The 27,849-nt window shown below is 40.9% G+C and overlaps 2 protein-coding genes across 5 annotated transcripts in view; both read left to right on the plus strand.

Moving 5' to 3' along the window:
- Positions 1 to 12,483, plus strand: part of LOC114549808 (TRPM8 channel-associated factor homolog) — a 15,929-nt gene extending 3,446 nt beyond the window's left edge. The window contains exons 2-14 of one of the 4 annotated variants that reach the window (XM_028570061.1): positions 1,933 to 1,961; positions 2,927 to 2,999; positions 3,287 to 3,950; positions 4,699 to 4,915; positions 5,197 to 5,488; positions 7,200 to 7,501; positions 7,600 to 7,774; positions 8,216 to 8,310; positions 8,720 to 8,930; positions 9,253 to 9,489; positions 10,380 to 10,603; positions 10,770 to 10,883; positions 11,785 to 12,483. In XM_028570061.1, coding sequence (XP_028425862.1) covers positions 1,959 to 1,961; positions 2,927 to 2,999; positions 3,287 to 3,950; positions 4,699 to 4,915; positions 5,197 to 5,488; positions 7,200 to 7,501; positions 7,600 to 7,774; positions 8,216 to 8,310; positions 8,720 to 8,930; positions 9,253 to 9,489; positions 10,380 to 10,603; positions 10,770 to 10,883; positions 11,785 to 12,027 — 2,850 coding nt within the window. In that variant the 5' untranslated portion in view covers positions 1,933 to 1,958 and the 3' untranslated portion in view covers positions 12,028 to 12,483. Of the gene's footprint in view, positions 1 to 1,765; positions 1,962 to 2,926; positions 3,000 to 3,165; positions 3,951 to 4,698; positions 4,916 to 5,196; positions 5,489 to 7,199; positions 7,502 to 7,599; positions 7,775 to 8,215; positions 8,311 to 8,719; positions 8,931 to 9,252; positions 9,490 to 10,379; positions 10,604 to 10,769; positions 10,884 to 11,784 lie in introns of those variants that run through there. The other 3 variants (XM_028570077.1, XM_028570068.1, XM_028570086.1) reach the window with 3 other exon arrangements.
- Positions 12,484 to 13,822: 1,339 nt separating this feature from the next.
- LOC114550566 (TRPM8 channel-associated factor homolog) lies at positions 13,823 to 27,797 on the plus strand. Its single transcript, XM_028571382.1, has 11 exons — positions 13,823 to 13,891; positions 15,533 to 16,239; positions 17,452 to 17,668; positions 18,937 to 19,234; positions 19,917 to 20,218; positions 20,551 to 20,725; positions 20,976 to 21,070; positions 22,366 to 22,576; positions 23,267 to 23,503; positions 23,651 to 23,973; positions 27,082 to 27,797. Exons 1-11 carry the CDS (start codon positions 13,871 to 13,873, stop codon positions 27,322 to 27,324), a joined length of 2,829 nt encoding a protein of 942 aa, XP_028427183.1. The 5' UTR covers positions 13,823 to 13,870; the 3' UTR covers positions 27,325 to 27,797.
- Positions 27,798 to 27,849: the final 52 nt, after the last annotated feature.

Consider the following 27,849-nt stretch of genomic DNA (forward strand, 5'->3'; position numbering starts at 1 on the left):
TACACTTGATTATGATATAGGAAAATCATTGTTTGCAGATGATGGCGCTCTCTGGAAAAGGGGTAAAAATGTTCAATTCATTGTTAGAAAATTGCAGAATGCTATCGACTGTGTAGAAGAATGGGCTGGGAAATGGGGATTCAGGTTCTCTGTTGAGAAAACCAAGGTAGTGTTTTTCTCGTTTAAAAAAAAAATTGAAGAAAGGTTTACGTTGAAATTGTATGGTAGAGATTTAGAAAGAGTAAAATGTGTGAGATTTTTAGGTATGCTTTTTGATTCCAAGCTTACCTGGCATAATCATGTGGAAAAGGTAGTTAGCAAGTGTAAAAAGTAATTAATATAATTAGATGCTTGTGCAATAAGGAGTGGGGAGCAGATATGACTTCAATGAAAAGATTTTATGTGGGATTAATTAGATCCATTGTTGATTTCGGTGCGTGGCTTATGGGTCTGCTGCAAAATCTGAATTAAAGAAGCTTGATGTTATTCAGGGTTCAGCCCTCCGGATATGTTCAGGAGCAATGAGAACCTCCCCTATATCAGCGCTCCAGGTTGAAGTAGGGGAAATGCCATTTGATTTGAGACGACTGCAAATGTCACTATCATATTTTGTTCATCTAAAAGGACATGTGGAAGACCATCCAACTAAAAGTGTCCTCATATCAACATGGGAGCAGGCAAAAGTAAAAGAGAGACGTTTAGTGCAAGTATACATGAAAAGGTAAAGCAAGCGGCTGTAGAACATTTTGAATTTGGTCCATCTGTAGTCTATCCACCGCATCCACCGTGGCTGCTACCGGTTCCAGATGCTGATATAACTTTGCATGAAAAGATAAAAACTATAAGGGGATAGTGGACAAATGGCTATGAGGTATGTGGATAACTATTATGGGTATGTGCAAATTTTTACTGATGGGTCAAAGCAACCAGATACAGGAAAAGTGGCAATTGCATATGTGATACCAGAGTTTGATATTAAGTTTTCTGCAAGAGTTTCGGATCATTTATCAGTGTTTTCAGCAGAGTTGATAGCTATTGTGATGGCCTTGCAGTGGGTAGAGCAAAGTAAACCGATAAGAGTAGCTATATGCTCAGACTCGTTGTCAGCCTTAGAAAATTTTAAATCAGGTAACTCATGTGAAAGGTCTGATATTGTATGTGAGATATTGACGTTGCTGCATAGTATTCAAAATTGTGGGACGCATGTAAAGTTTATTTGGGTTCCGGCTCATGTAGGCATGGTTGGTAATGAGTTGGCAGACAAGTTTGCTAAACAGGCTTTGAAAGCGACAAATGTATCTATTCAGTGTAAAATATCAAAATCAGAGGCTAAGTCAATGATTAAAAAACATGTTAAAAAGTTGTGGCAAGATAAATGGGACAGGGAAGTTAAAGGGAGGGATTTTTACAGTGTAAATCCTGAGGTGGGTCAGGGTCGTTTAGTACTAAGGTGTCGAAAAGAAGAGGGAATTTATACAAGAATGAGACTAGGGCATACTAGACTAAACAAAACATTACAGTTAATAGGAAAACATAATACAGGAAATTGCGAGATTTGTAATGTGCCAGAGACAGTGGAACACGTCTTTATGATGTGTAGGAAATTTAAAAGAGAAAGGGTTTTTATGAAAAGGAAAATAGAGGGCAGTGGAGAAAGTTTTATCCTTAGAGATCTTTTGTCTAAGGGCTCTGATCACAGAGTAATAAAGTATATGCTTGAATTTTTAAAGAACACTGGACTCATTGACAGAATATAGGGTTTTTTTTTTTTTTTTTTTTTTTTTTTTTTTTTGTAGCTTGCAGGCTACAGTATTTTTCAAGGATGTAAGCCATAGTGATGATCATGCACAATTTATCTGGAGGGTGGCGGTAGTGCGCTAAGTTAGTCCGCATCCGCCGTTAAACAAGCAACTGAAGAAGAAGAAGAAGAAAGTAATTTCACGGAAAGCCACATCCGCATGGTAAAGTAGACTTTTTAATCAATTTCGTTTCTGGTAATAAAAAATGCTATTAGGCTATGTGTAGCCTACATTTTAAGGAGTTTCAGTTTTGAATGTTACGCAGAACAGTAAACCGACCCGAGCTTCTCCGTCAGACAAGAGTCAAAAAAGAAAATTGACACACGGAGAAAATAGGACAATATGACCTGTTTGGGCTAAATGCTTGTATGCGCATACATTTGTCTAATTAGGAAACAATCATTGACCTATATGAAAGGAAACAATACGTGTTCGTCATCTTTCCCTATTTATTATCCTTCTATCCTTCTATTATCCGTCTGTTAATGATGACGTCAGGCCTAGATGTTTTGATGAATATAGGCTACTGTCTGTAACCTATTTTCTTCATAACAGGGTGGCCAGGTTGTGTACCTCATGCAGCCTGGTTGGTTGAAGCAAAAACCTTGTTATTAGACGTGTAATATGGTTTGTTTATTATTATAGAAGTAGGCTTTTTACATCAGATTGTTTTATAACTTTTTATTTACAAGTAAAAAATATTGGGACAGGCCCACACAACATAGACACTAGAACTTCAAGTGGGGATCCTGGTGTTTACAAAAACAAAATGTAATACACTTAAACTGTTATTTAATTAATCGTTATAATAGTCATCATACGTTTCTTTAAGAAACTAAAACACACATGTCCTTATTGGTTTTATATTTTACAGCCACAATGTTATGTTGTGCTCCCAACATTCACAAATATTGACTTACACCGACATGATTCCAGGGTGTTGCTCACTGAGAATGTTTACAGACAGGTGATGTCATCCATACTATCCATTGATGTTCGATCTTGGCAGTGATAATAGCCTGGGTCATTGGTTTGTTCTCACTGAAGCCCCTCCTCCTATTATCATTTCTGCTGAGCTACTCAATCCTGTTCTTACTCTATTTATATTCCCTCTTCTCTCCTGTCAGATAGAGTACTTGCTGGATTGCCTGTCTGGAAAACTGTCTGATAATACAAACAGAAAGACAACTCGACTTTCAGGTAAAAAATTATTAATTTGAGATTTAGGTAGCGTTTAGGTAGCATAATAATTGTAAATTGACATTTTTGTTGTAATTTGATATATATTGGTATGAAAGTGTAACACATTAGGCAGCAGTAGTACAGTATTTGTTGTTTTAATCTCTGTCAACTTCTTTTCTCACAGGACAACCAACAGACACAATATACATCTACGTGCAATTGTTTAACCACATTTACTAACGCTTAACGACTTCACACATTTTTTCCACATCCTGCTTTCCACCCTTTTCATCTAATCTTCAAAGCATTGATCCATCTCACCATGTCCAACCAGCCCATCCAAAATAAAAATGAAGGGGCTTATATGTCCCTGATGAGAGGCTTGAGAGAGCTGGACCTCCGGGGCCCCTGTGTTCCCAGTGACCTGGTGCTGATTGGAGACCATGCCTTTCCTTTAGCAATGAACGGCCGAGGCCAGGTCCTGATGGCAGCCTCTCTGTACGGCCGTGGAAGAATCGTGGTTCTGGGTCATGAGGGCTACCTGACCATGTTTCCTGCTCTGGTAGAGAACGCTCTGACCTGGCTGAGAGGAGATGGATCTGACAACCTGTCTGTGGGGGTCCACGAAAACATCAAGGCAGTTGCTGATAACATCAGCAAATCCAACTTCCAAGCCAATGTTGTGGGGGCCTTCAGTGGCAATCTGGGTGTGGGGGTGTATGTGACAGATGCCTACAGCGTGGGTGCTGACGTGAAGGACCTGGTGGCATTTCTGAAAGCTGGAGGAGGACTACTGATAGCGGGGCAGGCGTGGAACTGGGCTGCAAATCACCCTAAGGAGAACACGCTGCTTCAGTTTGAGGGGAATAAGGTTTCTGGTGTGGCAGGGATCTACTTCTCTAAACATTATGGGGAGGTAGAGTGCCTGCCTGTCTACCCTCAGATCCCATCTTCATGGATGTCTAGAGTGTGAGTGTATACTGTACTTCTCCTTTGTTGCACATTTAGGAAGGTTCTCCTTATTATTTAATTTTAATAATTAATATTGACATTTTTTTGAGAATATGTGGTGTATTTCTCTAGGTGCCGAATGAGTTAATGAATTTTCAGGGACAGAGAATATTGTGTATATACAAGTCATCCACCCTTCTCACCTCCAATCAAAAGCTTTGGCAGGTATCATGCAGCTACATTTTTTTTTTTTAAATAAACACAAAGAACAAGAAAAAAAAAGAACTATACCAATAATAACTAGAAGGGCATACCTCCACCAAGGCATGCCCTTTCTTACAATGTTAATGAAGTGTAAATCTTCCCAGTCGGGAATTAATTTTTTAGATTATTCCAACACCACATGAATGCAGCACAAATGCCATATCTCGCAATGTTAACATGTGAAAATAATTTGTGCATCTGTCCCGTGTTTCGGATCCGTTCCAAAATGTATGGGTTCTTTCTTAGCCATGCTACACCCTTCCATTGGGTTTCATGAAAATTGGGCCAGTAGTTTTTCCGTAATCCTGCTAACAAACAGACAAACCAATAAGCAAAACAACCGAAAACATAAACACCTTGGCAGAGGTAAATATAATACATAACTTATTACCATACCGTTTTTTAATAGACTTTCATAGCAAAACAAAATAATCCCATCAAAAATATTGAATAACAATAAAAAAATGTGATTTTCCTTTTGTTTTCCTCCTTGCAAATACAGAATCGGAAAGGATTTTAAGGATGACTTGGAGTTCTTACTCGAGGGTGTTTCAGAGTTTGACCTCCAGGGTGGAGCAGTACCTTCTGAGCTTCTGGTCCATGGCCCACTAGCCTTCCCCATTGGTACCACTGGGGATGGACGAGCGTTCCTGGCAGGAGCCTACTATGGGCAGGGACGGGTTATTGTGGTTACACATGAAGGATTTCTGGGACACGAGGTAGAGTTTACAATAAACTCATTTATTTTAGAATTTCTGCCTACATAAGTCAAATAGAGCACAGAATTTGCTAATGTAGTAAGTATATAAAAGATCTCATGTCCGATGGTATGATCTCATTTAGACAATAAATATGATTACTTTGCCTATTTATTTGGATACATATTACCTTTTGGCCACCAGCAGGTGGTTGTCTGCAGTAAGATGTGTGCTGATCTGTCAAAGCTTTTTATGTGGTTAATAAACTACTGCCTTTCTTGTAATAACTGCCTTTATCACAGACGCTGGCTCCATTTTGGAAAAATGCCATTCATTGGCTGGATGAAGGCCGGCAGGGAGTTGTTGGTGTAGCGCCAAATCATGCCCTCGAAGTTCTCAGGAAGTCAGGGTTACAATGTGAGAAAACAGACTTCAGGGAAGACCTGAGTGTATTTGTTTGTACAGCGTACAGTGATCATCATGCGGAGGAAATCCGAGACTTTGTTGCAGAGGGAGGAGGACTGCTGATTGGTGGACATGCCTGGTACTGGGCACAGACACACCCTGGGCAAAATGAATTAACAGATTTCCCAGGTATGATAATGCACCACCACCAACGTTTTCTTATATATACTTAACCAGTTTAATCACGTTTAATAGTATAACATGATGCATGCTAAGCATATTCCAGTTACTACTAATGCTCATTCTGGTGTGATTGTACTAGGCAATGACTCATTTTAGGCACAACTCAAAACTGCGTTCTGCGTTAGATCCCCACACAATGAATCCCACTTTGCTAAGTGAGAAACACATTTATATATATATATATCATAAACACAGTATAGAGTACAGGAGGCCAGGCTACATACAGATTAAGCACAGGGAAACCAGGTACAGGCACTCTTAAATTAGAATTATCCAACTGCAGATGACCAGGGAGACTGGACTGATGGGCTGGCTGAGATAAACAGGGAAATTTGCTTCTCAGAAACCAATGGACCGAATTACTGAAAAGCACCACTGTCCCTGTAGAACAAACAGGAGGGCAACGGACAGAGACAGACAAGTTTGCAGGGGTTGCAGGCTAGGACCTACGCACAGCTGGCCAGTCACTGTGTGAGGTGGGTGCCAAAGCCCTAATCCGACGTTGGCTATCAACTGTCCAACAAGCCGTTCTGACAGAGTTTACCTGTACCATAAAGAGGCAACCAGCTAAATGACCACTAGAGTTGGTGCTTCAGTGGCTGCAGAAGAAGGTGCCAAATGCAGGACAGCTGGAGCACGTGCTGACTGGTTAATTTAAAGCAAATATAGTGGTTTAATGGAAGAATAATACATATGCAAAGTGATGAGTGGGAGGAAGGCTGACACACTGGCTGGGCAATCAAAGATAAACTAGAGTGGTCTGCTTGGGGAATTGGATGGTCCTTTCCCAAATGATATGACTTACTTGGGTCCAGGGGTTCCATGTTGGTGTGAAGCCTTGAAGATGCCAAGCCAAAAGCCCACAGCAGCAGACCAACCACAAGAAGCCAGTGTAACCTGCTGCTTAGAATGGCTACTAGACATTGTGGAGATTGTCTCAACAGTACCTTAAACAACACGTCCCCACCAATGCAGCCCCTTGTGCGGTTTTAACATAGGACTAGTTTATGTCTGAATGCCTGCTCGCCAGCAGGAAGACATGAGCGCTGGCTGAAGGGGAAGTTGGATTGAGAGTGGTTAGAGTAATGTGGCTTTTTTAGGTCCAGGCTTTTTATGTGAACAACAAAAGATGGCAAGCCAGTGACCCACAAATGACATTCACTAGGAGCCAGTGAGCGCTCAGGCTGGTTTTACCATAGGCATGGCTGGCCCAGCAAGTCACCAACCACAAGAAGCCTGTGTTGGGCGATAGGGCAGACAAGACATTCTGGTAAATGCAAAGAAGGAATGTGCAGTATATATATAGGCTGGTGGTGATCTGTGATAAGGTCCTGACCTGTACAAATACAGCAGGCACAAAAACGAGGGTAAATAATCATTAGAACTGCAGCTGGGGAGGAAGGAAGGCAGGCACTGAGGACATCAAATGTCGAAAATGACTACACTTGCAAACACACGAGGCACAAGAGGTGTTGTGATGTCACCAAAGAACATACATTAATATATATTTCACTAATAGGCTACTGCTTTGTATAAGTAACAGACCTGCATAAACTTAAATCTAAAAGTTTTTATAAACCCACCCAGTCCCAACATAACAATAGTTCCAACAATAAAACACAGTTGATCAAATCAGGTTTGCTGGAATGTGTTTCAGGAAACAAAATCCTGAACACAATGGGCTTGAGCCTGTTGAGGGCAACAATCGGAGGAGGTATCTACAAGGCCCCTGTGCCTAGCCAGGCCATCAAAGACGCCTACCACTTCCGCCATCTTCTACACCGCTTCGCTGGTCATGTCACCCAGGGGGAGGAACTTACAGAGCACGAGGAGAAATGCCTTACAAAGCTGGGACAGGACTGTGTTAACTACTTGCAATTGAAGGCTCATGACTGCTCCTCCTATACACAGGTCGTATCCACCCTCACTGACATTGTGATGAAGTCAGACATGCCACAGGTGAGCAGTAAAATTACATAAAAGCTTTATAAAACATTCCAGTACAACATCTAGAAGCTGACATCAGCAACATCTTCGATAATTCATTTTCTTTCAAGGTGTGTGAAAGCAGCCCTGTGAAGAGTCCCAAAGATCACCTACTCCTTAGTGTAGCGGCACATGTTTATAAGATTTGCCCAGATCCTGATGCCCTCCTGCCATCACTTATCAAGGACAACCCCTTGATGCCAGTTGTCTATAACCATAAGATCCAGATTGATGCCAACACAGCAGGTAAGACCTTGTTGTGAACTGTTTATAAGTTTGAATTATATACAGTATGTACACACTTGTGATGCATTGTGTTTCATTGACATGTGCACAACTGAATTCAGTAATGTTTGTATTATTAAATTGCATTAATCTACAGACCTCAATGTTAAGAAGTAGAAAGGTAAAATGTGTCTTAAAAATTGTGTACATGTAATTATGACTCAGTTCTTTGCTGCTGTGTGTGTGTGTGTGTGTGTGTGTGTGTGTGTGTGTGTGTGTGTGTGTGTGTGTGTGTGTGTGTGTGTGTGTGTGTGTGTGTGTGTGTGTGTGTGTGTGTGTGTGTGTGTGTGTGTGTGTGTGTGTGTGTGTGTGTGTGTGTGTGTGTGTGTGTGTGTGTGTGTGTATGTGTGTATGTGTGTATGTGTGTGTGTGTGTGTGTGTGTGTGTGTGTGTGTGTGTGTGGATGGGAGGAGTGGATCAGTACAGGTCTCTACCTTTCTCCTGGAATGAAGACCTACATTTCCATTCCAGCAGAGATTGTCAACAAGGGATGGAAGGTGCGGTACACAAAATTAAGTTAATTGTGTTTCTGTTAATTTTGTACCCCTAGTAGAGATCCAGCCCACCCTATGTATACCCCTGTCCCCAGCAGTGACTAGGCCCATCCCTTACATTTTCCCACCCCATCCACCAGTGCTGTCCACCCCACTTGGCTGCCTCCAGAATATATCAATGCCAGAGGGGGTCTAGCCCATCCCCTGCAGAGTCAGCAGGCCACACCCAAAAAATCTAACCTAATTTTACCCCATGGCCTCGGGCAAAATTAGGAGTAGGAGTCACCTCAGATCATTCAGTCTTTGAATGTACTGCAGTCATTACCATATCCAATTTTCCAGCATTGTATCATTTTATTTATAATAAAAACTATACTTCCAATCAATAATACATATTTCATGTCTTCCTCAGATCCAGATAGGCTGTCAAACAGACCATCTCCAATCAGAAGTGTTGAAGAGAGCACCGTGTGTTCATGAGCAATTTCCTATAATCTCAGAGATGATGCAGGTGTGGAACCTGTGGGGGGGACTCATCTACCTGGTGGCTCCACCCAATACAAAAGTGGAGGGGCTAAAGGTCACAGTGCAGATCTCTGTACCTGCGCCATATTATAAATCTGGTGAGTCTGTGGTGAGTGTGTGTGTGTGTATCCTCATGGGGGTAAATGGCAGGCATGTAGTATACAAGGCATGTAGGGTTAAATATGGTTTGGTTTTATCATTTACGACAGTGTAAGTAATGACATCTTGAAAAATCTAATGCAATCTCATTAGTTCTTATCAAACATCACTTGCCAGAATAATTCAAGGGAAGTAATTTAATTTTAGAAGGTGATCATTACAAATCTATGGAAGGATACCTTAAACTAAAATTTACAAAATAATCTTGTAAAAATGCATTGCATGCGTTTTCAATACATCCATCCTGTTTGTTCTTTTCAGGTGTGACAACAGCTGCTGATTGGTTGTTGCTGCGGACAGCTCCCTCACCATGGGCAGAGTTGGAGTTTGACAACATCATCCTTACTGTACCATCAGATGTTGTCCGGAGCCTGGATCGCCCGGATCAGTTGGCAGCGCATTGGGATGAGATCATGAGGGGCATTGCTGACCTAGCTGCCATACCACACAAATTTCCTCGCAAAGAACGTTTTGTTACTGATGTGCAGATTTCCTATGGTAAATCAATCAATCAATCATTAATTAGTTAATTAATCAATAACATACAATTTTAGTTCAATGTTATCCTGTCAGTTCCTACAATGTACAGTATGCATTAAAAACTAATGTTAATAATAATAATAATAATAATAATAACACATTATATAATAAATATATGTGTATGATGAGGGTGTGTAGTGTAATCATTTAGGATCCTAGTGGGCTGAGGGTAGAAGCTCCTGCTGAGCCTCTCAGTTCTGGCCTGGTGTATCCGGCACCTCGCGACACCCTGCTCTGCAATTTCTGCAGGGCCTTGGGGTCCTGTTTGTTGCGGTTTACGTACCAGGCCATAATAGATAGATAGACAGACAGACAGACAGACAGACAGACAGACAGACAGACAGACAGACAGATAGATAGATTTTTTTTATTGATCCCAAAAAAATGGGAAATAATGGTGTTGCAGCAGCAAAAATAAATGTTATAATAATATAATAAATAATGTTTAGGCAATTTAGAGTTTTTAATTCACTGAAACTACATGTCCATGTTAACTCCTTGACAAAAGGCTAATTGCAAACCGTTATTGTGCATACCACAAACAGTATCATGAAAATAATTACCAGGACTCTCAGGGACATTAGATGACATTGGGTGCATACGACATTATGACAATGTAAAAATGTTTACTTGTCAACTTGTTTAAAACTACTATACTACTATTTATAACTACTAATTCTAATAGAGTTTTGTACCAACACATGCTATTATGAGGCTTGCATTTTGTGCTTTGCTCTGATCACATGCCCTTCCACTAAAATATATAATACTACAAGGTTTCTCCACTGTATATGGAATCCTAAAGATCTTTTGCTATAACACTGTTTTTCTAATTTTTCTTCATCTAGGATGGATGCATGCTGGTTATCCTATCATGACACACAAGTCCACAGCAGCTGAGCTGGTCAGCATTGAACATGCTAGGAGTGAAGGCCTGTGGGGTCCCATCCATGAACTGGGACATAACCAGCAGAGAGGCTGCTGGGAATTCCCATCACACACCACAGAATGCACTTGCAACCTGTGGTCAGTGTATGTGCATGAAGAGGTGCTGGGGATCAACAGAGCACAGGTGGAGTAAATACGTTTTTTTGACAAAACAACTTAGACCAATGGCTAGAAAAGCCTTGTCTTAAGATGTATTGTGACACGTTTTGATATCAAAAGATTTCACAAAAGACAACTAATTTGTTGAGAAAAGTATTCACTGGGATCACATCATTTCACCTTTTATGCAGGCTCATCCATGTATGACTTTAGAAAATCGAAACAGACGAGCAGAGGACTATGCTAAGGGGGGCAAGAAACTGAGCAACTGGCACATGTGGGTGGCCCTGGAGACATACATGCAGGTGAGAGAGAATTACTATATAGTACACCCTTGAGAGAAACCTTATCACATATAAGTCAGCAATTAAACACAACTGCACTCCTACAAAGGCAAAACAAATCAAAATACAGCAGCAGGCTGCAATTCCAGGTACGTGTACTCATACTCAAAATATGTTCAGTATGATTCATCCAAAAAATTATATCAGTAATTCATATAGTGTTTCTCTACTGTAATCGATAAAGCTCTCTATAATTGGCCTCTCATTTCCCATTCATACACACACTTTTACACGATTGGCGATGGAGCTGCTATTTAAGACACTGAACTGTCTTGCCAAAGGACACTTTGACATGTGGAAACCAATCATCTAGATCCTCTTTGATAGATTTGATACTAAAGTCTGTCTAAAGAGAAGTTGGTGCGCTCGGCTTGATGTGGATGTGAATTAAACTTGATGTGTATGTTCAGGACATAGTTCAGGAACTCCATTGAGATGAATCAGGATTACTCAAAGGGAACTTGACTTATGAGCCAAGATGTTATTGACTCTACCCACATGCACTATCAAAATGAAACAGATTTTGGTTAATACTTACCCCTAGAGAATTTGCACCAAAATTGGAGAAATTCTGTCCAATAGGTTTAGAGATACATGTTTTTGGCATTTGTGGTGCCCCCTTTGTATCGGTTTCAAAATGCTTTGGCAGGCCTATTCCCAAACAATGACTGAAGATATCTACCAAGATGTAATGATTGGACAAATGGTCAATGAGTTATAGCCAATTTCCTGCCAAGCCTGGAATCATGTTTTTGGACATTTCTACCCCTTCGTGTTTGAACCCTAATATGATTGGAAGGTTTAAGATCAAGAGACAACACTGGTAATTTTCACCATTGCATTTACCTCTGTCTCCATGTAGCTCCAGGATAAGTTTGGTTGGGATGCCTTTAAGAAGGTGTTCGCTGCCTACCACAAGATGAGCAACTTTCCAAGTGACAATGATGGAAAGATGAATCTGTATGCTGAGACTTTCTCCCAGACTGCGGGGATGAACCTGGCTGGATTCTTTAAGGCCTGGGGCTGGCCCATACAAACAGTCACTGAGGAGAAACTCTCCAACCTGCCTCCCTGGACTGACCACCCGATGGTCCAGTATGACTGAACTTCAGCCTGCTGCTGGTTAAAATTGCAGAGTGATGGGTTCAATAAGCAAATTATTGACGTTGAGTATTTAGTGGGTAATTCAATTAACTGACTTTTTTTGTTCTTTTTTTGTTTGTTGTATTTTTACCATGCAATATTTGAAGAATAAACAGGAGTTGCATAGTTGACAAGATATATACAGCTTTTACATTCAGAAGCTCCTTTGAAAACAGGGTTGTATTTGTTCTGTTTCAGGGTTAAAACAACATGAATTCTCTGATATTTGGATGTGTGAATTAGTAAGCTGCATCTTTCCCTGGTACTGTGGTACATAATTTGCTCTAAAGCTCCATCTTAATATTATACAGTAAGTCAGTCCAACTTTGTAAGATGAACACGTATATCTTTTAGTTCACTACAATGATATTTCCCTTTACTGTCAATGGAAAATACATTAATAAACAATTAATTCACCGCTTTGCTACTTCTTTTAATTTGTCCATTTTTTTTATGAATGAGAAGCGTAGTAAGGGATACATTAAATTTAAATACATGGTCAAATACACCATATTCACATATGGAACTAAATATCTGGATAGTGCAATGTGGAAGTAATATGAATAATAGTTTTCCAAGGTTATACTAATGTAAAAGTGCAAATACACCTGAACAAATTATTTCATTGTTTTTTAATCGTTTATGCCCTGCAGCTCCCCTAATGGATGATTAGATAATTGCTCCCAGTTCATCCGAGAGAGCTTTTCTACCATAGACAGTAGTTCTCCAGCCAAATGAAGAGAGAGAGAGACAACATAATCTGGTAGAGAGATTAGTGTCTTTGCCATTCTACTTGGATTCATCACAATTTCTCTCTGAAATTGTTGAGTGGCATCAAGATGTTGTCTAGTCTGGGAACTCACCATTGACAGGGCTCAATCCGAGGGGCGGGATAAACAGTTGTCTTTCAAATTCCCTCTGCATGTAGTAGGATAGCGCTACAACCAGGCAGAGCAACGAAGAAGGTAGCAAAGCTAGTTGATAGATTAAATTTTTGCTGTATCCGGTCAGCAAAATTCCAAACACATTTTCCTTTCAGTGCTGTTCTTTGTTCTTTTCTCAAAGAAAAGCTTAAGTCCAAGTCTTCCAGAAGACTACTGTTTCCAGCAGCAGCAGCCATAAGCCCGCCCACCGACTCTATACACAATGTGATTGGCCTGACTAAAGTTTGGTTTTTCAAGCTTGCAAGCCAATTAAATTATACAGGTGAAAAAACGACCTGATATTATGTGTATCCCCTCTGTAACTAATATGGTAGACAGGTGAACAAAGTTGTTAATTGAAAAGCCATATAGATTAAATTAACACAGAAATCACGTTAGAGGGCAGGGAGGGACGGGTTAGCAAAGAGCCGTCAGACCACATCCGCAGAGAATGGACAGATGGAGGTTGCCTAGATTAAAGGAAAAAATATTGTTCATAAACCTGCATGTGATATCGAGTCACATAGATAGGCCTATCAGTTGGCCTATGTAGCTAAGGTGCATGGCAATATGGAACTTTGGAAAACACTGTCGATTAAGCCACAATACTAAACAACAAATTAACGTCGCCTTAATGTAACAGACAAATAAACATATTTATGTAGATAAATGAGTGCCTTGTTAAACCCTGTCAAGTATTCCAAGTCGCTATTTGTTCCATAATGTAATTTATGAGATGAAATAGAAGTGCAGCAGTTAAACTCCGCTTCTCTGAGTGCACGCGCACTCAGGGGATGCAAATCCTGGCGGGGCAGTGCCTTATTGGCACGACACCTGTATGCAAGTCCTGGCGGGGATAGGTGCATTGGCACGACACCGGCAATGCGGCATCTTCTTACGGACGTGAGTGTGTATTTATTTGTGCTTTAGAACATAACTGCTGTAAAACCATCAGGTTAAACAATAAAATTAAAATGTTTAATTGAGGGTTCAAGGACACTGAGCCACTCAGGAGGGTAACGTTTTAAAAGCCTTTATTATATTTATTGGCTCGTGTTACCCCTTGTTTTAATGATTTGGAGGGACACACTTTCTACACACCCGAGCAGCATTCCATGCATTACATTACACCAGTGTAATGTAATGCATTCCATGCAGACTGCATTGTGACTGCAAAAAGTTTAATCCTCTGACTCACTGCTTTGTTCGACGCTCCTTCTTGTCATTCACTAGCTTGCTCGACAATTGCTGGGCTCTCCCTCTGGCTCTGAGTCGGGGAGGAGAGCAGGACCCAACTACATATTATACCTTTATGTCATGAAGAAGTAATATGCCAATGGTATTTCCACTGAATTCTTTGTATGAATAAAACTGATTTAGATGTATTTGTTTTGTATTATTAGCAGAGGTTAGTGAGTTAGTGAGTTAGTAAGTTCTGTTCCCATTGTAACCAAGTCTGTGCATTTCGATGATTTGAGAAATAGATCAGACCCACAAAGGCTCAAAAGTGTTCCCACAAAGCAGGTAAATATCTGCAGTGTTTCATCTATAGCCAAATACAAGCTATTTGTTTGGATATTTGGTATATGACCTTTATAAGTTGGACTTTGCCTCATCAACTAAATTATGGGGTTACTTTACGGTTTGAGTGCTGGGTTGATATCTGACTTGATGCCAATGCAGCCATGCAATATTAGTTGACTGTTGTGCTTTTAGCAAAATCAAAAAGTATATGGTACCACAAATTAATACGAATATACATCTGTGACTTATTGCTGCTTAGCAGGGATAATTTCTGATGACTGACCTTATAATTCTTATTTGACCATAAACATTAAAACATGTTTGTGTACCATTATTGCAAAGTATTGTATTATATTTCTCTAGTGCAACACAACACCTCCATATTTCTTTAAGTAATTAATATACAAATGTGACATTTCACAGTCAATATATTATTGCAGTCTCACTACAAATATTGACTTTTGCTGACTAGATGAACAGGTTTCTTATACCTGCATAGCCAGGATTTGTCTCTGTCTCAACCCACATAATTAGGCGTTTAGCTAGTAAAACAGGGTGTGACACATGGGTGTTGTTTTTTTCCTTAATACCATTATAGACGCGTAGTCAGAGTCGTTGGGTTGTTCTGAGTGAAGTCCTTCCTCTTATTGCCTTTACCTTTTGTTGACTGAAGCAGTCCCTACTGCTCTTGCTCTCATTTATATCCACTTTTCTGTCAGGAAGTGTTATTGGAGCATTGCCTGTTTGACAAGTAGTGTCACACAGTGTAATAATACAAGCAACAAGCCAACTTAACTTTCAGGTAAAAACCCAACTTTCTGCTTTGTGTTGGTTTTGTTTGTGATGAAAATCAGTAGACTTTTGGTCAGGTAAGTCATACTTTACCCAATATACTTTTTATCTTTGAAGCTAAAGTTTTAGATTGATATTTTGTTGTTCTAACATTGTTTTTGCATGATCTGCAACATAAAGAAGTAGTGCTGTAATGTTCTAACACTATTTACATCTGACTCATTTCAGTTTTCTTTTGCCATCCTCCCTCCTTCTCATCGGAACTTCCGAGCATTGATCCATCTCATCATGTCCAACCAGCCCATCCAAAATCACAATGAAGGGGCCTACATATCCCTGATGAGAGGCTTGAAAGAGCTGGACTTCCAGGGCCCCTGTGTTCCCAGTGACCTGGTGCTAATTGGAGACCATGCCTTTCCTTTAGCAATGAACGGCCGAGGCCAGGTCCTGATGGCAGCCTCTCTGTACGGCCGTGGAAGAATCGTGGTTCTGGGTCATGAGGGCTACCTGACCATGTTTCCTGCTCTGGTAGAGAACGCTCTGACCTGGCTGAGAGGAGATGGATCTGACAACCTGTCTGTGGGGGTCCACGAAAACATCAAGGCAGTTGCTGATAACATCAGCAAATCCAACTTCCAAGCCAAAGTTGTGGGGGCCTTCAGTGGCAATCTGGGTGTGGGGGTGTATGTGACAGATGCCTACAGCGTGGGTGCTGACGTGAAGGACCTGGTGGCATTTCTGAAAGCTGGAGGAGGACTACTGATAGCGGGGCAGGCATGGAGCTGGGCTGAATGTTACCCTAAAGAGAACACACTGCTTCAGTTTGAGGGGAATAAGGTTGCTGGTGTGGCAGGGATTTACTTCTCTAAACATCAGGTGGAGGTAGAGTGCCTGCCTGTCTACCCACAGATCCCATCCTCCTGGATGGCTAGAGTGTGAGTTTATACTTCTTCTTCTTTGCAAATTTAAACAGGTTCTAAGTTGTGGAATGGTTGCTTTTCTGTGAATCTTAAAACTTCTCCACAACTTTGTTTCAATTTTATATTCAAGTTAAATGGATAATTTTAACAAGATAACAAAATACAAAGATCCTGCAGCCATGCTATCAGCTCCTTGTGGCTATATTTAGGCTTTGAGGTAAATGTTACATTAACTTATAACATGTTGACAATGACGGTATAATGTTTACCATGATCTCGTCAGTTTAGCATTTTAGCATGCTAACATTTTTGCTAATAAGCACTAAACACAAAGCATGGCTAAGCCTGATGGGACCCCCATTAATTTTGCAGGCATTTAGATGTAGTTCTTTTTCATTATTTTACTGTATTATTTTAAATTCTGAATAACTTCATGTATTTTATGTTGAATTTAAAAGGTATGATTGCATTGGACAAATTAGAATTTTGTTCTGATGAGGGTGCTAGATGAAAAGTTAGGGGAGGGGGGTTCACCAAAGTTATTTCAATTAATTCTGATTGGAATATGAATGTCAGTACCAAATTTAATGGCACTCCATCCAATAGTTGATGTATTTTTAAACCTCAATCTCATGGTGGAGCTAGGGGAAAAGAAAGGGAATCACTGACTTTATTAAGATTCATAGTCTGGGAACCACGAATGTCTGTACAAAAATATGTGCCAATCCATCAGGTTGCAATATAAGTAAAAACTTTGACCTGTAGATGAACAGTCATGGATGCACCAAAGTCATTAGGAGTTACAGATTCAGGTGGCTCGAAAGAAAAGCCATGAAACAACAAAGCAACATTGACAATCTGGCAACTGACTAGGGAAAAGGGAGAGGTATATGCAAAGCAGGGCTGATGAGGGAATGGAAACAGTTTTGCCTGTAGGAAATAGCTGAAAGGGTTACTGCATGGCAGAAGGGAGTGGCTGGATGTGAGAGTCAGGTGACCGGTGGAGGTAAAACAGTTAGAAGGCATCTGGTGGACAGGTAGAGAATGGCAATGAAGAGGCCTGGGAAAGTGGAAATTTGGCTGGAGAGAGAGAGGCAGAACTCTGCCACTGTCTCTTTCATTCTCCCTTCTGTTTCCTCTTTTTGAAAACAGAATCAGAATATGTATGTAATACAGTGTATCTCTCATATTTGGCACCTCTCTTTTCCTCTCCCCTTTCAATTTCAGAATCAGTAAGGATTTTGAGGACGACTTAGAGTTCTTACTCCAAGGGGTGTCAGAGTTTGACCTCCAGAATGGGGTAGTAGCTTCTGAGCTTCTGGTCCACGGCCCACTAGCCTTCCCAATAGGTACCACCGAGGATGGACGAGTGTTCTTGGCAGGAGCCTTCTATGGGCAGGGACGAGTTGTTGTGATTACACATGAAGGACTTCTGAGACGAGAGGTGGGGTTTGAATGAGTAAATAATTTATTTGATTAAATAAACAGAAATATGGGGTTCCACCAAATGTTTTGATTAGTATTTAAAGTATGTAAATCACATGCTAAGGTCTTTCCAGTCATTAGATCTCAGACAGCAGACAGTTTTCTTAGCCAGATGTTCCCAGTTCACTCTTTTTACATATTTGGGTTTGCCAGTTCTGTCTCGGAATCCTCCCCAGCTGTCTAAATCCACCCATGATCGTGATAGCTCTGTTCCCTTCGTCAGCCAAATGGCCAATACGACCGCATATGTAATGATACAACCACAAAGTAAATTTTCGATCTTTAGCCTACGGTATCCTGGACCAGGTACACTTAGAAATCCCCTAATGCTCGAACAGGGTGTTATTTATTGCCAATTCATGACTAGCACAGAAATCCAATGACAAAGCACCACTAAGGGAAAGGTCCAGCAAGTAGCTCACACGCCTGATGTCCCTCACCTTCTGCTCTGTGTATGTTGCCGTTCTAAAAAATCCCTTCGCTATGGGGAAAAAAAAAAAAAAAACTTCGAGCTAGCAAGCCACACGCTGAAAATGGCAAGTTTTGAAGAACATTTTGTGCAATAAGGCAGGCCTGTTTGGGTCTTCAAGTAAATGACTGTAAAGGTTTACAAAGAATATGTTTATGGCATTTACTATCTAACTGGGACGTTTTGGGAAGGATTGGCGGGGATTGCTATGGATGAAGTACACATGGTGATACACTGGTAAGAGCAAATTATGTTTAACCATACATTCAGCTAATTTAAATAGCTCACGTTACTGTATTGTGTGAAGAGTTAACTTCATTTAATATTTTATCTCACGTGGGTGCAAATATTCCATTTCCTGAGACTATTTTGCAGAGCCACCGTTGCTGCGTCTTTAACTTTTGCTCCTATCCTAGAAAGTATCTGTGGTGTAGCCAGACCTTACTCCACAGCTCTGTGGAGATAGGTCTGCCAATGCGAAAACAGGTCTAGGTCCTAGTCTGGCCCCTCCCTGACAAAACCACTCACAGGGCCACAGATAATTAATAAGTTCATCATCTGTTTATCATAATTTAGTAGATTTTCAATTGAGAAAAATTATTTAGATGAAGTAACCAGATGGGTGTCTGTTTTTGGCTAATCGGGTGGATTAGGTATTTAACCAATCAGATTAATCTATTTGTCAATTACATATCCTTAATCTGCCAAATGTTTTTGTGATTAACAAACTGTCTTTCTTGGATAAACCTTCATCACAGACACTGGCTCCATTTTGGAACAATGCCATTCATTGGTTGGACGAAGGCCGAAATGGGGTTGTCGGTGTAGTTCCAGATCTCAACGAAGCCTTTAACCTCTTCAGCAAGTCAGAGTTTACGTGTGAGAAGACAAACTTCAGGGAAGACCTGAGTGTATTTGTGTGTACAGCGTATAGCGATGCACATGTGAAGGAAATACAAGATTTTGTGGCAGAGGGAGGAGGCCTGCTGATTGGTGGACATGCCTGGTACTGGGCACAGACACACCCTGGGCAAAACCCAATCACAGATTTCACAGGTATGACAATGTGGCACTGCCAATTTCAATATAATGAAAATATACCATGTAATGATTTATTTAATTTGTAAGGGACCATGTATAATATTATATATAATAAAAATAAATGTTATCATTTGATGTATTGTACTAGACTCTGGTACAATTTAAGTGAAATCACATTTTCAACTACACAAGCACAGAGAAATCAGGTACAATGGCACATTGAAGGGCTTAGTATTTTTCAAATAGAGTTATTGTCAGATTGTGTGCTACATCTGAAATCTCCTTTCTAATGACAGTCAGAGCCAGTCAGTTCAGGGAAATGGCCTATCGTCATCTACTTTTGGACTACTTGGGCCAAAGCATACTGTAAGAGGAGGGCTGTAGCACCTCAAAAATAAAACAAAGGAAGAGGCCGAAATTAGCTTTACCATTAAAATGGCATGCACACCGACAAAACAAGCAGAGCAGCTAGAAAAGGCATAACAGACAGCTGAACTGAAAAGAAAACATCAGGACTAATAACTCACACACAAGACAGACTAGACACTGGTGAAGGCAAATCTAAAAAAAAGAAAAAGAACATAGACTATTGTTTTATGACATAACAAATCTGCACAAACATTCAGACAGTCAAACCTTAACCCTGAGAGTTTGAACTGTGCAACACATGGATCAGGTCAAGTGTCTTGTCTTTCAGGAAACAAGATCCTGAACAAAATGGGCTTGAGCCTGCTGGAGAAGTACATCGGTGAAGGTTCCTACAAGGCCCCTGTGCCTAGCCAGGCCATCAAAGACGCTTACCACTTCCGCCACCTTCTACACCGCTTCGCTGGTCATGTCACACAGGGGGAAGACCTTACAGAGCAAGAGGAGGAATATCTAAAAAAACTGGGTGGAGACTGTGTCAACTTCTTGCAAATGAAGGCTAATGACTGCTCCTCCTATACACAGGTCGTTTCCACACTCAGCGGCATCTTGAAGAAGTCGGGCATGCCACAGGTGGGCTGTGAATGACTATATTATGTGATTGTAAATACTTTGTGAGAAAGAAGAAAAGGTCCCCTTTGTTTTTGCCTTTTCAGTTATTTTTTTTTTTAATCTATTCACTGTTTTGAGAGGCAAATATTCTATTGTCCAGCAAATGAGTTAGCTTGGAGATATAAGTTGAAGGGGTAATAATCACCACACTCTCTAGTACAAATAATTGTACCGTATGAACAATACTACAAATAGTTCCATATGTCTGCATGGGGTCTGATGTTTTTTTTCTAAGCTGCACATACTGTGATACTGTGAGGAACCTCTTATAACACTCATCATTCATTTTCAAGGTGTGTGACAGCTCCCCTGTGAAGAGTCCCAAGGACCACTTACTCCTTAGTTTAGGGACAGAAGTATATAAGGTTTGCCCAGATCCTGATGCCCTCCTGCCCTACCTTATTAAGGATAATCCCTTGATGCCAGTTGTCTATAACTACAGAATCAAGATTAATGCTAACACAGCAGGTAAGACCTCATTCTTGTAGACAAACGCTGGAATTCAAATTACAAAGAATATATTGTATTTGCAGAACAGTGATTATTCTTTTGACATAATTTGTGTGGAGAACTAAATATATATTGTAATATTTGTGGTTTTTCATTGCATTGATATACACATATTGTGTATGTGTGTGTGTGTGTGTGTGTGTGTGTGTGTGTGTGTGTGTGTGTGTGTGTGTGTGTGTGTGTGTGTGTGTGTGTGTGTGTGTGTCAGGAGGGGAGGAGTGGATCAGTACAGGTCTCTACCTGTCCTCTGGTATGAAGACCTACATAAGAGTGCCAGCAGCAATTGTCACCCAGGGATGGAAGGTTCGGTACACAAAATTAAATTTAAACATCAGTTATGAGGTCAAATGAACAACTTTAGATACAGAGCAACAATGGTTTAGGTTAAAAAAGAAATTCCCTTCATAACAAATCAAGGCAATTAGGTAATATCACACGAGAGGGAGCGTCATTTATTAGTTAACAGTAATACGTGACAACAGATTATCATTTGCTTGTTTATTTAATCATTAATTTGGCTCCACCAACAGAAATAGTTATGCAACTGAACTGGGTGTGGACTGTTCCTAACTAAGCAACATTTTTCTGTACACTAGCTTGCTACTTTGGGTAGGTCTATACGTTACCACAGGCCAGCTACTTTGACTTTTAATGTACTCATCTGTCTCTTTCTATTTACTATGCAACCAGTGGCATAAGAGTCTGTTGACAGTTGGCATGTGTGATTCCGCTGAGTTAACAGCTTGATCAGACAGTACTGTGCTCCATGTCTCTCCATGGATGGTCTCCAGTATCTTTTTAATGAGCTTTCAGACATGCAAAACAAAAAGTTTTTAGTTTAGATGTTTTATGTTTCATGACTCATTATAAATCACAATTCACAGTAGCACAATTCGTAGTCTTTGTATCTTAATATAAAGCATCTTATCTATGCCCACTAACTGCCATGATCTCCCACACGATGAGTCCCACATCATACAGTTTCTGTATGGCAGATGCCCTCAGGCTGTGGTTGGTGTAAGACATGTCTGTCCCTGCCTCTATGCACATCTGGTTTAATCTCAGGGGAACTCCAGTATACCAGAAGCTGTATGTTGCAGCACTTACCCTCCTGGCTGCAGATAGAGGGCTTTGGTGCCAGGTGGAATTTTGTTTAGGATTTTTTTGTGCAATGCTATGTGGCAGAGGGGATTTCCTTGCTCTTAAAACATGGTGTTAATGTAATGAAAGGTTATAAGAACGCCTGTAAAGCGGAGTGATACATGTGTAGTTAAAAGTCCCAATGCTTTTTATATACATATCAGTACTCATGGAATGCCTCTTGTTCAATCAAATTACTTTTTCAGAACTAACTGATGTTGTAACTTATGATCAGTTATTCATATCAAATAAGCTGCTATGTGCTTTCTATGCAGTAGGAATGTTAATGACTGCTGAAGCTGACTTATGAGAATCAAATAATTTAATTACTACTCCTTCTATCTATCTATCTTGCCAGCCGCACATCCTTTGACTCATACATGTAACTACATAACAAAGTATGCTGTACTTTATACATACTTTACAAAGTGGTAACATATATTCAATGTCTTCCTTAGGTTCAGATAGGCTGTCAAACAGACAGACTACATGCTGAAGAATTGAAGAGAGCACCGTGTGTTCATGTGCAATTTCCTGTTACCTCAGAGATGATACAAGTGTGGAACCTGTGGGGGGGACTCATCTACCTGGTGGCTCCACCCAATACACAAGCGGAGGGGCTAAAGTTCATAGTGCAGATGGCTGTACCTGCGCCTTACTATAAATCTGGTGAGTTTGTGGTGGGTAACACTGGTATATGTATAAGACATCTGATACAATGGTGAGGACTTAAAAGCATGGCACAGAGGCAAGACAGGTAAAGCCGGAAAGGCAGTTTGTTTTGTAAGAAGACAAAAACCCATTCTGCAGTCAGTGAGGCAAACAAATCAAAAGAAAGCAGGCAAAAGACAACATGGGTGTGGGCTAGGGTATATAAACAGGAATGCAGGCAGAGCAAAGGGCTGGAATGCAAAAGTGAGAACTCAATAGACAATCTGACAAAGAGGAAGGTCAGGTGAGCAGGTATATGCAGTATACTGAGGGGTGGATGGGATGATGAGATGACATGTGGGTAGGAAGGAATCAAGTAACAAGGGAAAGTTAGGAAGGGTCAAAGAATACTGCTGGTAGGATGAAAAATGGCATGTTCTGGAATGAGAGGAGAAAACATGCAGAATGAGGATGAAAAATGTTTAGACATGAGTTACATGGAGACTGAAACCATGACAGCATGCATGTGTGTATTTGTGTGCATGTAACATTGTTTTTCCAGTATAGTATTTATATCTGAATTCAGGAGGTCACGGAGTCTGAGAGTTTTCCAGAATGTACAAACAAGTATACATCAGAAGAAAACAAACAAATTCAAACTCACTTTTGAATACACATATACAGTACATACTTCTTTCTTCTCTTCAGGTGTGACAACAGCTGCTGATTGGTTGTTGCTGCGCACAGCTCCCTCACCCTGGGCAGAGTTGGAGTTTGACAACATCATCCTTACTGTACCATCAGATGTTGTCCGGAGCCTGGATCGCCCTGATGAGTTGGCGGCACATTGGAATGACATCATGAGGGGCATTGCTGACCTAGCTGCCATACCACACAAATTTCCTCGCAAAGAACGTTTTGTTACTGATGTGCAGATTTCCCATGGTAAGTGTCTTCTCAGTGGAAATGATGTATTGAATAAGAACAGGCCAGTCAAGTCAGGCATGTATTCTTTGCTTTGGTTTCTTTGGATGCACTTGTATGATGGTGAGCTCTCACATTGACCCTCTACACGTCACTTACTCAATACAGGTTGGATGCATGCTGGTTATCCTATCATGACACACAAGTCCATAGCAGCTGAGCTGGTCAGCACTGTCCATACTGGGAGTGAAGGCCTGTGGGGACCTATCCATGAACTGGGACACAACCAACAAAGAGCCTGCTGGGAGTTCCCACCACACACCACAGAGTGTACATGCAACCTGTGGTCAGTGTACGTGCATGAAGAGGTGCTGGGGATCAACGGAATAATCAGTCCAGCACAAAGGAAGATTCATGCAGAAGATTATGCTAAGGGAGGCAGGAAACTCAGCAACTGGCACGTGTTTGTGGCCCTTGAGACATATTTGCAGGTGAGGAATAATTTATTATAGTATTCCTAAGAAAATATCCCTGGTCATGCTGGGTCTGCATTTATACCAGCTCTGAACTAGAACTATACAATGGAAACAAAATACCAACAACACTATATGACAAGAAAACACAGACATCTGATAATACATCGGTATTAATATTATGATTAACAAACTGTGCTTTGATATCAAAACACAATACAAAATTGCTGTACACACACTCCAAATATTGCAGAAAAAACTCTGAATCTGTGCCAGAGTGCATCACAGCACATGCATTTTCTCAACATACTAGATACACAAGATTTATACTGCCATTAAGCACATCTACTCTTAACTTTAGTAACTGAACCACTGGACTTTGACTTACCATTAAAATAGGACCTTGTCCTGCCATTCACACATTTGCACATTTGGTCTCTTTCAAAGGCCAAATGCACCTTCCTCAATTCTGAGAAGGATTTTTTTGCACATGGCAGTAGACATCCGGTGTTAATCCATGACGCATAACAGTCACTACACTTGGCATGGCTTCCAGTGTGTTGTGGTACTTGTGAGGAGTTTTTGCGTTGTCCATCTCGCTCTTGTCTCATTTTCTCCTTTAGTGTGCAAATAAACTGCTTGGCAGCAATACTGTCTCAAAGATGGTTGATTTTGTAATTATCATAATATGCTGGAGTAAGTGGGGATCCAAAATGTTTAAAAATCTTGATTCAAATCAGCAAGTAAATGAGCAAGATGTGTGTCCCAGCAGTGTCAACTGCACGTAGAAAAGCCTCTACAGTTCCGTCTTGTCAGTGAGAACGTTGACATGCACACTAATATTCCACTATTATTCCAAATATGACAATATTCCGAATTTGATACAGGTCATGTAAACAGTATATTCCGGTTGGATATTCCGAATAAGGCTGATTGGTTGAGCGAATGCCCATACACACACGTTAGAGAAGAGACAGCAGTTCTCATATTCCAGACACTGCAATGTTTCGTTACCAAATTCATTTCTGAGACTTTTTTATGCAAGAAATCAACTATATAAAGCTCAAATATGGGCCATTTTACAAAAATTGATGGCTAATTGCAAATTTGGTAAGACGTGTCGGACTTTAGGAGCTCCACACAGCCTGACAAGAAAGCGGCAGCCCGCTGGGCTCCATACCCAGGGCAAAGTCACCCTTTGTGGATTACTGCACTACCAGGGCTCTGCGGCCCAGCATAACTATTGTAATAGCCATATTCATTTTGTGTTATTGCATGTCATTTTTCCCTGTGCCGCTAGGGGGCTGTATTTGCTTTGTGGCTCAGCTGACTTCGGGTCAGCCCAGGTAGGCCATTTCGCCTAGAGGAAACCCTGACACAGGTGTTGCTGATTGGGGGAAGCAAACAGTTTTCGACTGTGCCTTTGTGCTTTGCTTTCGTGGCGAGCAATTCGGTTTGTTGTTTTGGTTACATTTATTAAGAGTCAAAGTTATTGCCGCTGTACGATACATGGAGGTAAATAAACGAGATAATTGTAACATTGAACTCTCCGTTTGCTATGTTTGAGCGCACTGGGCGCACGTCTGACCTAAACCACCGTATTAGCAACCCGTACTAGACTTTGTTTAGGACTTAGTCAGTACAACTATAATATATTTACAGTTTGAATTTCGTCACGGCACTTATATCACAGCTACCCCAAGGTCTTACAAAGCTAACAAAAGCTAACAGTCCGATTTCAATTTAAGGCATTTTTATGAACGTGAGGGGTCTTGTTAGGAGGAGCAGCTAGCTAGCTAGCTATAAGTCCCATTCAATACAATGGGAAAAAAATTGCGGCTAGCTTGCTACGCGTTCGGCATAACTATAGTATATTTACAGTTTGAATTTCGTCACGGCACTTATATTACAGGTTCCCCAAGGTCTTACAAAGCTTAGCTAACAATTGTCCGATTTCAATTTAAAGCATTTTTGTGAATTTCAGAGGTCTCGTTAGGAGGAGGCTAGCTAGCTCTCATTGATGGACTCCAGCTCACTGCGGGCTCTATCACTCGCGGACAAGAGGCGTTTATTTCCCGGATCGTTTGTTTAAATAACTCAACACACATCCATTATAAGATTAACTGGAACCTGCGGTGAGAGATTGCGGGCGTTACAAGCTCGCTGACTGCGCTCTCAGTCACACACCGGCCATTTAGCAGGAAGAGGGGAGGGAGAACAGCGAGCTGCAGGCCCTGGAGCTCTGTCAGGGCAGCGGCGTTTGGTAGTCCAGTCACCCAGAAAGGGTGAGTTTGCGCGGGTATGGAGAACCACGGGCTGCTGGCCGTGACAGAGCTCAATCTAGCTCACAGTAGGCCGGGGTCTGTGAAGGAGGACAGGCAGGGCGGCGATGTAGCAACCCAGGCAGCACCGGCCGCTGAACTCTGACACACAGTTGGACAAAATTTGCAATTAGCCATCAATTTTCGATATTTGAGCTTTACATAGTTGATTTCTCGCATAAAAAAGTTTCAGAAGTGAATTTTGTAATGGAATAGCAGAGATCTGCGCAACTTAGATTCAGAAGACTACCTGACCTCAGGTCAGTTGTGTAGCCTATGTAAATGTTGGGGCGTGACAAAGAGAGAGACCAGAGCCAAATGAGGAGGAGGCGCCGAGTTGACCCCAGCTAGGCGGCTCGTTGAGATTTGCCCGTTTTCAGAGGCAGTTTCAAATTGTGAGATTTGCAGAGGAAAGAGGTGTCATTGGGATTTTGGGGTTCTATCTATGTCGTTTTTCAACTACGACAAGGTAAAATCAGTTTTGCATTCTATCACCCCTTTAACGTCTATAGCCTTGTTAGCAGCCTTTTAAGACTAAAATGCTCATTACACCAGCAAGAAAAACTGTTTACCCTGAAACCCTTACCACTAATGAAGCAAAAAAGTAAAATTTTGTCTGATGGTGGTATTGAAGGCTAGAGACCATGTTGTTACCTGAATCACAATGATTTGTCCTGTGCAGAGGCCAATTTAGGTCACCTCTTAGCTCTGTGTGTCAGTTGGCTAAACATTTTTCAGTGAAAAGCCCGTGATAATGTTATTAATACTCCTTTTCACAATTTCCTTTACCTCTTTCTCCATGTAGCTCCGGGATAAGTTTGGTTGGGATGCCTTTAAGAAGGTGTTCGCTGCCTACCACAAGATGAGCAACTTTCCGAGTGACAATGATGGAAAGATGAATCTGTATGCTGAGACTTTCTCCCAGACTGTGGGGATGAACCTGGCTGGATTCTTTAAGGCCTGGGGCTGGCCCATACAAACAGTCACTGAGGAGAAACTCTCCAACCTGCCTCCCTGGACTGACCACCCGATGGTCCAGTATGACTGAACTTCAGACTGCTGCTGGTTAAAAGTGCAGAGAGATGGATTCAATAAGAACATTATTGACACTGAGTATTTAGTGGGTAATTCAATTAACTGACTTTCTTTTCTTTTTTGTTGTTGTTTTGTATCATATTTGTTTCAATATTTTAAAGAAGAAACATGTTACATAGTTGAACAGATATATACAGCTTTTCAATTCAGTAGCTCCATTTGAGAAAAAATTGTTTTTAGTGTTAATGATTCATGTGAGTTTGGGAAGGTGATTGTTTTTGTTTCTATATGTAATGATGGTAAGTGATTCAGGCTGTGTTTATGAGATGAATAACGCATTTACTATTTGCATTGTAAGACAGAGGGACAGAGGATTACATATACTGGAGTTGCAGTACAAGAAAAAAATAAAGTTGCAAGTTGGAAATGTGTTGGGATGCACATTAATGTTTGATAAGGGAGAGACAAAGAGAGTGTGAAAGACAACAAGACCAGGTGTGGTGTTTTCCAGTCCACCATTGACCTGGTTCTTTCCGAT

This window comes from Perca flavescens, chromosome 3 (assembly GCF_004354835.1).
Source record: "Perca flavescens isolate YP-PL-M2 chromosome 3, PFLA_1.0, whole genome shotgun sequence".
NCBI lineage: Eukaryota > Metazoa > Chordata > Actinopteri > Perciformes > Percidae > Perca > Perca flavescens.